General features: G+C 45.3%; 1 protein-coding gene across 1 annotated transcript in view; it reads left to right on the forward strand.

Annotated features, from left to right (window-relative positions):
• Nucleotides 1-2,317, forward strand: part of LOC147728929 (sulfotransferase 1B1-like) — a 659,149-nt gene extending 656,832 nt beyond the window's left edge. The window contains exon 8 of the mRNA XM_086959169.1: nt 518-2,317. Coding sequence (XP_086815295.1) covers nt 518-630 — 113 coding nt within the window. The 3' untranslated portion in view covers nt 631-2,317. The remainder of the gene's footprint in view (nt 1-517) is intronic.
• Nucleotides 2,318-12,759: the final 10,442 nt, after the last annotated feature.

Raw genomic sequence — 12,759 nt, forward strand, 5'->3', positions numbered from 1 at the left:
CTCAGAGCATGCAACACATTGCACACAGAGAGTCACACAGAGAGCAGCCAAGTCTTCTTCATGTAGAGAAGGCCCCCCCCCCCTCCTCCATGGGGACTGCAGGGGTGTCCATTATGCTCCTGCTCTCAAATGTTAGACCAACTACCTCCTGAAAGCGAGTACCGCAGCAGGAGGTGACAGTGTTGGAGGCACAATAATAGGAACATAAATTGTGACAGCAGCATTAAAGTATTATAAGACTAGGTCACATATAAGCATGAAACCAGAAAATCTTTTATAATCATAGGTTCCATATTCATGCTATTATCATTCTTTTTGAGCCAGCATGGGTAGACCTGCATTGGTGGTTAATCTAATCATATGAATCAAGGAGCTTGTCACTGGTAAGTCAATTAAACCTTGATGACCAATGAACTCAAATAAAAGCTTTGTTCGCCTACACTTTTGGTCTGCCTCGAAATGTATGGAACAAAATGTACGAAAGAAGTTAACATAATCTTTGTGTCCGTCTTTACAGGGATTATTGGGGACTGGAAGAATCATTTCACCGTGGCCCAGAATCAGAGATTTAATGAAGATTACGCAGAAAAAATGGAAGGGAGCTCGCTGCCTCTCCGTATGGAGCACTGAGTAGAAAGTAGCAACACTTGAGTACTGTAGTAAGGCTACTGCTAACACTGGCCCTTAACTGTGAATTTGACATTGTCTCCACACATATTCTCAATGTATGTGCAGATACTGATAGGAAACATGGTCACATATTTCAATGCTTTCATTGGGCATTCCTCATGAACACTAATATTCACTGCAAAACATTTTTTTTTAAAGATGTTCTGTATAACATTTGTGTTTATAACAGAATGGTGGAAAGCATTGCTACTACAGGGAGAGGACCATTGAAGAGGTTCAAATAGCAAACGCATATGTATACCTATTTAGAGCAAGACAAGGATAATTACCGTAAAGCTCGCAGGGACTATCACAAGCTTATCCTGAAACACAAAACTGAATATTTCTCTGAAAAAATACTCAAAGCTAATAATAAATCCAGAGAACTATTCAATATAGTGGAAAATCTTAGTACCAGTGATAGAACCTCCCTTCCGATAACTCCCACCCAGGAACTTTGCAATTCACTCAACTCTTTCTTTTTTGACAAAATTTGCACCATCAAACAGAGCATCTCCACCACTCAGCCATCTCTTTTGTTCTCCGATGTTTCTCACAATCCTGCCACCTTGATCTCATACCCTCTTATTGATAATGTTACCTTATCCAAGCTTCTTACCAAAGTTAAATCAGGATCCCCTGACAACATCTGTCCTCCTTTCATTCTGAAAGAAGTAGGCACCCTCATTCCTGAGGGTCTACTTCCCTTGCTGAACGGATCACTCACCCAAGGGAAAGTTCCAAGTAACTTTAAAAAAGCCCTACTCATTCCCCTTTTGAAAAAGATAGGAGCCAACCCATCAGACCCACTTAACTATAGGCCCATTTCTCTGTTGCCTTACTGCGCCAAACTTCTGGAATCCCATGTCTGTGATAGTATCTCCGCTTTCTTGGAGAAATCTGAGTACCTTGCACCCAACCAGGCCGGCTTCCGCCCTTGCCATTCAACCGAAGCAGTTATTCTTTCGGTGCAGAATTCTTTGAGACGGAATGCGGACGAGGGGATCCACCAGGCCTTGGTGCTATTGGATCTTTCCGCTGCGTTTGACACGGTCGACTACACCATCTTGGTCGACCGTGTCGAGCAGGCTGGCCTCAGAGGTCCAGCTCTGAGTTGGATCCGCTCGTTCATTTCTGGCCGAACTCAATCGGTCAGACTGGGTACCTTTACGGCCCCCACCATATCCACCAACTGCGGAGTGCCTCAAGGCTCTTCGCTGTCCCCCCTACTTTTTAATTTATACCTGCGTCCTCTTCTGTTTTCTCTTAGAAACGCCAAGGTAACCATTTTCAACTATGCCGATGATTTGCAGCTCATCTTCCCCCTTAACACCAAGGACTCAGTGGTAGAATTTCAAAACACCATGTCCCACATTCTGAGTTGGATGAGCTGCAATCATTTAAAACTCAACCCAGGAAAGACCGAATTGGTCTTGCCTGGACAGAGTATACATAGTTGGAATCCCAGCTTCTGGCCCTCCTGCATGGGTGCCCCTCCGTCTAAGTCATCTTCGGTAAAAAGTTTGGGCATCCACATCAGTGAAGATCTTTCCCTGAAGAAACAGGTGGGAACAGTCGTTTCCTCCAGTTTTTTTCAGCTGAAAAAAATTTAAAAAATTGCACGCTTTTTTTCCTTTTCCGCCCTTACTCAGATCGTCATCTCTTTGGTTTTATCCAGACTGGATTTTTCCAATAGTCTTTACCTTGGGCTCCCAAAAGGAGAGCTTAAACGCCTCCAGCTGGTTCAGAATCAAGCAGCCAGACTTCTTCTGAACATCCCCAGAAGGCAATCAGTTAGATCTGGCCTGAAACAACTACATTGGTTGCCGGTGGAACAACGTGTGGCCTTCAAGGCGGGCTGCATTTTATTCAAATCCCTGCACGACACTGGCCCCCAATTCATTAGGAACCTATTCCATAAATACAATCCTTCCCGACATCTCCGGTCCACCCATAAATCTCTGTTGACTGTGCCGTCGTACAAGAGGAAACGTCTCAGAGGCAGCTGCTTTGACCATCTTGCAGCTGCCTTCTGGAACTCCCTCCCCCTTCACCTAAAACTAAGCGACAATCTCCTCAGTTTTAGACATCTTCTGAAGACCTGGCTCTTTTCTCAGGCACACCCTTGAGCTGCCTCTTTTTTATCAAATGACTGTCGTGCCCTGTTCCGTCCTATAGCGCCATGAAGCCTCCGGGCGTACGAGCGCTCAATAAATACCAGTTAACATTAACATTAACATTAACATTAACATACAGTTATGGCAATAATGCAAATTAAAATTGCTTATCAATATGTGTAGTTCAATTATTTCTGTTTCTAAATTAATCTTAGCATTTCATGCATAAATCAATTAGCTATCACCCCTGTGCTCCTCCAAAATCTATACAGTGGTTTTTAAAGTAAGTCTGGATATTGGTGGAATCCTTTACTAGCAGTTCATATCTACTTATCATTCGAATCTGTTCAACCTGAATATATGGTGCAATCATATGTGATGAGTTTGCACAGCAATTGTAATACTTTTATTTAGTAAGATATGAGTGTAAGTATACTAGTCTGAAAAAGTATAAGTACAGATTAAAGATGTGACCTATTTTGACAGTATGCTATGCTTTAGCATTCTTGTTACCAAATCTGGTTATCGCTCTATTTGAAACATTCTGTTTTTTTTTCTTTCACAGTCCTTCCATTTTGGTGCGAAATGTGTGTTAGTGACATGATTTCTTGGAATACACATTCTTAACATGTTTAGTTCTTTAGTTGTTTCATTCAAATGTGATAATTAAACTTTCATTCATGTTATTTAGTTGCTTCTGCGGAAGCATTTCATTGGTATCCTTTATTTTTAAACAGAGCTTCTTAAAATGTAGTGTTTTTGTGTTATGTTTTGTTTTAAATTAACGTATATTGTTCAATAATTTGAAGTACCTGAAAGAGCATTTTGCTTTTTAGAATTGAGTGTTGTGAAAGTGAATGTGGGGATGTAGAGGGAGTGAGGAGATCTTCGTGCCAGTGCTATCAGGAAAGGGAATGCATGGATTCTGCACCCATTTTAGTCAAAGTTTGCTGTGAGTTAAACAAGTGACCTTACACTGGCTGTCTGAGTAGTGGTGTTAGTTCTTTGATACACACAGCTGCTCTGTGGCAGAAATAACAGGATTGATGTTTTGGCAGAACAATAGTCCTCGTGTTCTGAACCAGGTATGAGAGTGTGCAACATATTTGAAATTCAAAATAGGCTTGTTAGTTAATATTCTGCTAGATCTAGCATAGTGCCTAGAAGTAGGAAAGGAGGGTCTTGTTGGTAGAAATACAATAACCATTAGAATAGTTATTGCTCTCCACAGATTTGTTTTTCTCTATTTTCTTGTGTACTTTTTGTGTGGGTACATTTCATATCTTATGCACTAGATTTGGGATTTTAAAATAAACATTTTCAAATGGATGTGCTGGGCCTGATTTATCTGGACAATTAGGCCTTTTGCTGTCCGTGATGGAGGTTTCAATATGTCCAATGATCTTGTGGGGCTTCTCCCGCCTTATTTATATGCTGGGCAGGAGAACTGCTGTGAGCCTAGACAGAGGTATTCCTGTATTCCTGCCCGGACAGTGCTTCTCTGCCTTCAACAGTACTTAATAATCTGCCATCGAACGATACTCCATTGTCATCAGAGAGACAGTATGTTGCCTGCCAAATTTATATTGTCTGTCAGAATGTCCGCTTCGCTGCAGTTTACCCTGATCTAATGATGTAGTGTAGGTTAAAGGAAAAAAGGCCCACACAGTGTAGTTATAGAAATATGTCTATTTATTAATAAACATTCACTAACACATTAGTATACCTCCTAGCTAACAATCAACACAAATACACAACAATACTTCAATTGCAAGAGGGAAGTAAGCACAATACACAGTGATCTCTGAGGTAGTACCAAACCATATACTAATGAAGGGAAATGGGGGGGTGCTAGGTGGCGCGCGACCAAGATGGACGCACACCAGTAAGGCTCTTGTCGAGCCGGGCAGAAAAATATCCATAATCCATATCCTGAGATGTAAAAAAGATTATAGATATATATACACGATTGCCGTGAGAATATAACGACGTGGGAGCAGACCGTCGAGGAGAGGTGACTGGAGAGACCCTGTGCCGAGTGCTGAGTCCGACGCCTGAAGTTGAGGGGCTGTGGCAGAAACCAGGAAAGACAGGAAACCGCATGCCCCACCCTCGAGAAAGCAGAGGTGAGCAACAACGGGGAAGGGGAGTGGCGTGCGCACGATGACACTTCATATACAAGACAGTGCTTATATTCATTCACGTAATTCATTCCCTAGGCCCATCCTACCAACTCCGCAAGACAGTCCTTTATCTGCCCAGTACTTACACTATCCCTTAATTTCCCTAAGTGTCCTTACCATTGTAGGTCCTGAAGAGACCCTTCATTGCACAACAGGGTCGAAACGTCATTGACTACTTTAAAAGCGAATCAACACTCAGAACTTTTTATTGTATAAAGTGTTGATTATAAAAATATATATCTGTTAATGGTCGCTTTTTGTTTTTAGGAAACCATGTACATATTTCACAAAAATATGTCACTTTCGTTATAGGTTCCTTATACTTTCACTGGGACACCTTTCACGAAAAAGTTTTTTTGTTCATTGTTATTCATGTTATTTCAATTTATTTCATAAACAGAATTGTTTATCGCTTTGTGGTTGGCTGCTCTGTCTCAGATATCAAACAATAACTCTTACTATTGCCGTTGCGCAGACCTTCCTACTATTATATAAAGGTTATTATTCCACAGGAGCCATTGTTTTTTTAGTCAAATACTTAACTTACTCTAGGCTCCATGTGAGTAGGGTTCACTTGTTCCTTGTTATAAACTCAGTGCAGAAGGCAAGTTTGCGGCTGTAAAGAAAAAACTGCCGGCTCAAGTGATTCCATATGCAATGTTGTACCAGCGGAACTACGAATGACACATCGAGGGAAACAGCATTTCTTCCAGAATCCAAAACAGGCAGAGGAGTATCTCAAGCAATGCCGCCGAGCATCCTCTATGGAGGCCGGGGCTCGCCTGCGCTTCAGGTCCCAGTCACCGATGTTGAACCTGGACTGAAGAAAGAGGCTCCAGCCAGTGAGAATAAGACTGCTTCTAGCAGGTACCTCCTGCAAATTGCTGTAAAATGGTGAAGTATTAAATTAGACATTGCACTGATTTTTGCTCCACCCGGACACTCGCCTCCATCCTGCGGTAGCTGCTCTCCTGTCGAAGGCGGAGTGGCATGTGGGTGCAATAGTGGAGGGGAGTGGGCTAGTCGTGGGCCCCTAGTGACTTTCCCAAGAGGCAGATCCCCCATTTTTTCTTCACTGAGATTTGGTAACTGTTTGACCTAAGTTTCTAAATGTTGGGGAAGGATCAAATGCCCGACGAGTTGGGGATGTTGGAGTGGGTGGCGGGAGGATGTCCTAGCCTGGATAAGTTGTATTTTATTCAGCATACAAATGGTAGTGACTTGTGTTTCAATTTAATCCATATGATGTGGGGATCTGGCAGACACCACACGTGATAAAGGTAAACTACACATATTATTATGGAATATCTGCGGCCTGAATAATCCTAGGAAGAAAAGGCAGGTAATAGGGTACTTAGAAAAGCGCCATATTAATAGAGCCCGACTGCAAGAAACACACTTGAACCAGGAGACCAAACCCCAGTTTGCTACGAAATAGGTGCACCGCTGCTTCGTATCATATTATGTATATTCTAGAGGAGTAGCCATTCTCATCAAACGTGGAGTGAAATTCATATTGGGCGGGTTGGAAATTGACTCAAATGGGAGGTTTTGTCTGATTTGGGGGCGACTAGACTCACACGAAGTGGCGATTGCTAATTATTGCGTCCCTAACACCGATGATCCACAAGCCCTACACATGTTGTGGAGTAAGAGCCAGACTCTAGGTACCACTTATAATATTTGGGGTGGGGACTTCAATACAGTAGTGTGCCCACAGATGGATAGGTCCCATGTCTTCCCCGTACATTACGCAAACACACAAAAGTCACTAAAGGAACTGATAAACACAAATTACCTACTTGACACATGGAGATATAAACATCCTACACATCCTGCACGCATCACTCTGCGGTTCACTCAACATGGTCTAGGTTGGACTACTTTATTGTATCCTTAGGAATGGCGCATTGGCTGGAAACAGTGACTCATCTACTTTGCACGTACTCCGATCACACCCCCGTGATGGTAGTCATGAAAAACTGAGTAGATCAGGCCCTCTATGCTAGATGGCGCCTTAATCCTATGCACCTTCACAACACTGTCTTTAGGACTGAGATTGAACAGGAAATCCAGGACTTCTTTGCAGGCATTGTGGCATCGGTGTCTAGTATGTATGGGAGGCTTTTATAATAACGGCTAGGGGATGGTGCATTTCAAAGGGTGGAGGCATACTTATGGACATACAAAGAGACCTACACAGACTAGAAGGGGATATCAAAGCTCTTGAGAGAGACCTCACCTCCGGGGTAGACGAAAGAGTAAGTAGGGCCAAACTACGGGATAAAATGACAGAATATAAGGACACTTCAGATAGAGAGTGCAAAGTTAGAGGGAAATACCACATGGCAAGAGTGTATGGAGAAGGGGATCGCCCGGGATTGGTATTAGCTAATACGGTGCGCTCTCCCAAGTTTTCCAATTATATAGCAGTGATCCAGGACTCACAGGGCAGGGTCCATAGGAACCTCCTGGAACAACTACAAACATTTGTGGATTATTATAGTTCACTATACACCTCCCAAAGGGGACCCCCACTAGATCTACCATGGTACTTTGAAGATACAGTTTTGGCCTGGCAGGGAGGTACGCAGCGCAAATTTCTCAGTTTGGATTTATAAGTGGATAAAATTACAGAGGCAATTATGCACATGAAATCTGGGAAAATGCCGCGGTCGGATGGCCAACCTATAGAATTCTATAAGACTTATGTGAAACAGTTAGCCCCCATTCTGAAAAAGGTATTCTATGAAGCCTGAGAGAAGGGCTGCCTACCAAAAACCTTGCGTGAAGCCCAGATAGTTTCACTATTAAAGCCTGATAAATCCCCGCTTCACTGCAAGTCCTATCACCCTCACTCCCTACTGAATTGTGACACTACGATCCTTGCTATGGTCCTGTCTAACCGTCTCAGTCTTCTGATGGAACGGCTGATGCTGCCGGAGCAAGCAGCATTTATCCTAAACCGTGCCACGTCACACAATCTTCGAACACTCTTAGCAGTCATGCAGGACATAGACCCTAACATTTCAGCGGTGGCAGTGTTTCTTGATGCCACTAAGGCATTTGATTCAGTAGAGTGGGACTATCTAATAGGAACTTTGGGATACATGGGGATGCCCCCTGAATTTTTAAATTGGGTTCAATTATTGAACTAGCTGCCAGTAGCCACGGTATTGCTGAACGGAGCCAGATCCAACAACTTTGCTATCTCTAGGGGCACGAGGCAAGGCTGCTCCCAGTCCCCAATTTTGCTTGCCTTGGCAAATGAGCGTCTAGCCGCAAAGATAAGGCAGCACCATAAAGAGAGGGCATTAGCCTACCCGTCTCTGCAGTTGGTTATTTCCTATATGCAGATGATCTGACTTTATATATAAAAAAAAAAACAGGAAAATCTAAATCCGGTCCTGTGGGAAATAACTAAATTTAGGGCCATCTCTGGTACACAAATAAACTGCAATATTTCCACTAATGTACAAGAATATCCCACACCAACTGGACTACCCACCATGGTATGGAAGAGTGACAATATTAAATATACACATAACTAGGGACAAAGACGCACTAATGCGTACAAATTATGGGTCTGCTACAGATGAGGTGACGGACAGTATAACCAGGTGGGTGTGATTACCTCTCTTGATGGCAGGGAGGAAATCCCTTATTAAGATGGTCCTCCTACCAAAATTCTTATACCTATTTATCAATATACCTTATCATCTTGGGAGTTTTTTTTTAAAACGCTCAAGACGCAGCTAAAACGACTCATATGGGGAGGGAAACAGGCATGACTAAACCTTGCAACATTGATGTTACCGGACCATCAGGGAGCGTTTGAAGTCCCTAATTTTGAATACTACTACTATTGCGCCTGTGAGAAGTTGGCCTGGTATATAATGCTCACTAGTTCTAGTGATCACTTTGTACCATGCCAAGCAACCCTTATGATGATGGTTGTAATTCAACCTTGTAGACCAGTTATCCTAGTGGTAACGTGGACAAAGCAGTCTTAGGCTAAACTCTGAAAGGCATGTGAAGCCAGCTGTTATACCATACACAACCCCCTTGAATACCAAATGAAAGGGACACCCCACAGATATATATTGAAAATATATATTGATTTATTAACTATAAAATCCCCTGGACTCTTTATGAGCACAGAAGCACAAGCGTTAAATCACAAGACAGTTTAAAATACACAAAAGTTGCACAATATGGATGAGCCCTAGGGGCCACCTAAACCATATACTAAGAAAGTGGTATAAGAGATACCAATAGGAAAGGGAACAGGCCTAGGGCCTTGGGAATCGCTGGAGCTATTCGAGACTAGCAATGATTAAGTCGGAAAAGGCCCGCTGGACTCGGGTGCAGTGTTCAAAGTGCACGCACTTTCCAATGTAAAGTCTATGGTGCGTAAAAGTTACACAAAGTTAGTTTAAGGGCACTTCCGCTGAACCTAGAGGAACAAAACTTAAGACACAGACCCTAGAGGTGTGTACCAGTGTAGGGACACTGGCGTTGCAATGTTACCTCACCCACAGGAAGTGGGTGCACAGGGTCGAAGTGGCGTTTGGTTTTGACACGCAGGTTCTTGGCGCTTGAAGCTGCAGATGCTGCAGGCGATGTGAAGGAGAAGTGTCCGGTGGATCCAAGGGTGGATCTGAAGTGGTGAAGACCTGAAAGCAGAGGGGACAATGTTCAAAGTCACTGACCAGTGACCACCGTGGAACCAGATTGGAACCAGGCAAAGTCGGGTGCAAACAGGTGATCAGGCATTGCTTCTCTCTGCAGCCACGTGGACACGAAGAGGTCAAGGACGTCCAGGAGTCGATCACAAGCTGTCCCTCGAAGGTTCTAGCTGATGGCGGTGTCGGCAACTCGATTGAAGCAAACAAGCCTTGGCTAATGCAAGCCACGGGGAAAGTGAAAAAGGCTTATTACTCGGACCAGCAAGGTCAGAGCGGGTACTCCTTTCTATAGGAGCGAGGGAAGGTCTGGAGCAACCAGACCCACAGTGTAAATTGTAGGTTTCGTCGCCAAGATGGCCGCTGACCACGTGACAAGCGGCGGGATGGCGAGTCGAGTGGCAAAAAGCAAAAGGGCCCCACGCAGATCGTGGAGATGCTGGAGGGCTGATCTTTGGTGCAAATGCTGCTCGGTTGTGGGGCTTCTTAAACTCAAAAGCACAGAGTCGAGGGTGCCTCGGGTGCTGCGCAGTCAGCGTCTCAGGGGTCTTTCAAGATGGCCGCTCCCACGTCTCTCGGTGCCTCCACGGGTCCCTTCTTTGCAGGGACTGTGTATCGGGCTGGGAGAAGTCTGGAAAGCTGTGTCTTGTCAGGCTCTGCACTCGGGCTCCGGCGGGAGGCGGCAGCAAAGCAGACGTCGAGGTGCTGGGTGATGCCTGTGTTCACAGGGTGGCCACTCCTAGGCCACAAGGGAGATGCTCTTCAGTCTTCTGTGCAGCAGAATGTCGAAGTCCAGTCTTCTTCTTGTTTAAAGTTGATTTCAGGATGATCTGCTGTGCAATGGCACTGCTCCCACTCTTATTCCCAATCTGAGGGGTGGATCTCCTGCTAGGTCCCTCCCCTATGGGTGGGACCAGGAAGGGGGGTGGTTACACCCCCTCTCCTTTGTCCAGATCCTCGCCAGGACTGGGGCTGGAAAGCCCCAGAACCGGTTTGGGCTGGCTTATGCACAGGGACACCTTGTGTGCCCCAGGCATGTCTCAATCTATTCAGCCCTGTCCTACCCAATACACAAAACCCTGTCTGGGGTGGTGCTCGCACCTCCCCAGGCAGGAAACCCTTTGTCCAGGCCCTCCTCGCTGGAAGGACTCCCAGCAGCAGGAGGTCAGACATGTGTCTGTGGTGGCAGCATCCATTTTGTGATGCTGAGGCTCTGTTTAACTTTAACCGGGGTTAAGGCTACACACATGTCGTGTCCCTCTAGAAGGGTGGAATGCTATCCCCATCGCCAGAACTGGCGAGGGGATAGTATTCCAATTCGTATGACACCTTACTCGACATGTTTTGATAAAGCCAAACCAAAGATAGCATATAACCACGAGGATTATAATGCACTTAAGAGTATATGGTATGGCAATATCCCAGAACAGCTTAGGGAGTGGTTCCCGACAGCTGCAGACAGGCTCAGCTCACGCTAGAGCACCATCTCACATATTTCCCAGCACTCTGCCTCCAGGATTGATGAGGCCTTCCATAGGAGTGGCTGATAGGAACATATGTGTCCAGTTTAGGGTTAGACACAGGCATACTGTACCTAAGCAAGAGGTGATTACACCAACTTACCCCAGCTGAGTGATCAGCCAGTTGTGTCAAATATGGAGGCCAGGCCAGGGGTGGCACAATACATGCTGCAGCCCCTGGTAGGCCTTGGCTACACCTATGCCCTGGGTACCTATGGTACACTGTTACAGGGGCCTATAAGGTGAACCAATTCCAATTGTTTTATGCACCTAAGGTACATGGAGTCCATTTTAAGGAGAGAGCAATCAGCCTGGGGCCCTGAATAGCAGGATCCCAGGCCAACTAAGTCAAAAACCAGCTAAACACCAGGCAAAAATGTTTCGGGGTAACCATAGTCAGATATCCACCTTCCTACATAACCCCCCCCCCAAACGAAAGGAGATAAGGCTATCCTTGACCAGGTAAGCCTATATTGCCTAAGTGGCCATATAAGGAAGTACCAGCTCTGGCTTGGTAACCCCCTGTTTCATGGTCCACTAAGCAATCCCTCACCCAAAGGGTATCTGAGGGTCTCCACCATAGGGAATCTCTACCTGTGGTGTGTCTTTGCAAAGCCAAAGGCTGGTGTTGAGATGGAGTACTGAAGTGAGTCTCCTCTGTAGGGCTCAGCTTCCTCCAATCACTCTCCACCATGTGTGCCTTTCTTTCTTTGACTGAGTTGCACTGTGCTCTCAGGGTCAACCTCTGGCTACCTAAAGCTGGAGGCTGAGTCCCTCTGTTTGGCTTACTGAAGGGACAGTTCAGGTTTGGGCCCTTAGGGTCCCAGGTTTGGCTGTGCCCAACAATATCCATCTGGGGGAGGTCCCTAACTACTTTTAAGGGGGATCCCTCAAGAGTTTTTAAAGTTTGCACCTCACTAGGGCTACTAGTTTCGGTGCCCCTAATCTGTGGATGGGGGTGCTTTATTTGACAGGGGGCCCTTTGGGTCTCACTGTCCTTCTTGTCCTCTGCAGCCCTGGGCTGAGTAAGGCAAGGTAGAGAGGGGCAGGTTACCTGCTCCAGACTGGGTCCCACCTGAGAAGGGTCCACTGCCATCAGAGGCTCTGTTAGGCCAGGCCTAACAACCTCTGGGACAGTTCCTTTATCAGGGGTAAGATCAGTTCCCTGAGGAAGCTGATCCTTTCCTAAAGTCTGGTGGGAGGGAGATTTCTCTTCCTCCTCAATGCTCTCTGTTTGGGTGGAGTGATCCATCATTTCAGGCTTCACTACCCATGTATCCGTTTGAGTTTGGGCTGTGGCCATCACAGCCCCACCAACCTTTTCAGGAGGAGACTCAGTTTGGGTATGGGCTGTTACTAGTACAGCCCTGCTACTCTTTCCAGGAGGGAAGTTATCTAAAGATGGGGCTGAGGTTTGCTCAGCCCTCCCAACCTTTTCAGGAAGGACATCTTGAATTGGGGCTGTAGTCATTACAGCCCCACTAACCTTTCCATGGAGATTTACCATTCTAGAATGGGTTTGCTGTTCAACCTCAGCCCAGGCTGAGATTTCCAAATCATTACCCAGTAGGCAATCTACAGGCAA

Source organism: Lissotriton vulgaris, chromosome 2_2 (genome assembly GCF_964263255.1).
Source record: "Lissotriton vulgaris chromosome 2_2, aLisVul1.2, whole genome shotgun sequence".
In the NCBI taxonomy this organism is placed as follows: Eukaryota; Metazoa; Chordata; class Amphibia; order Caudata; family Salamandridae; genus Lissotriton; species Lissotriton vulgaris.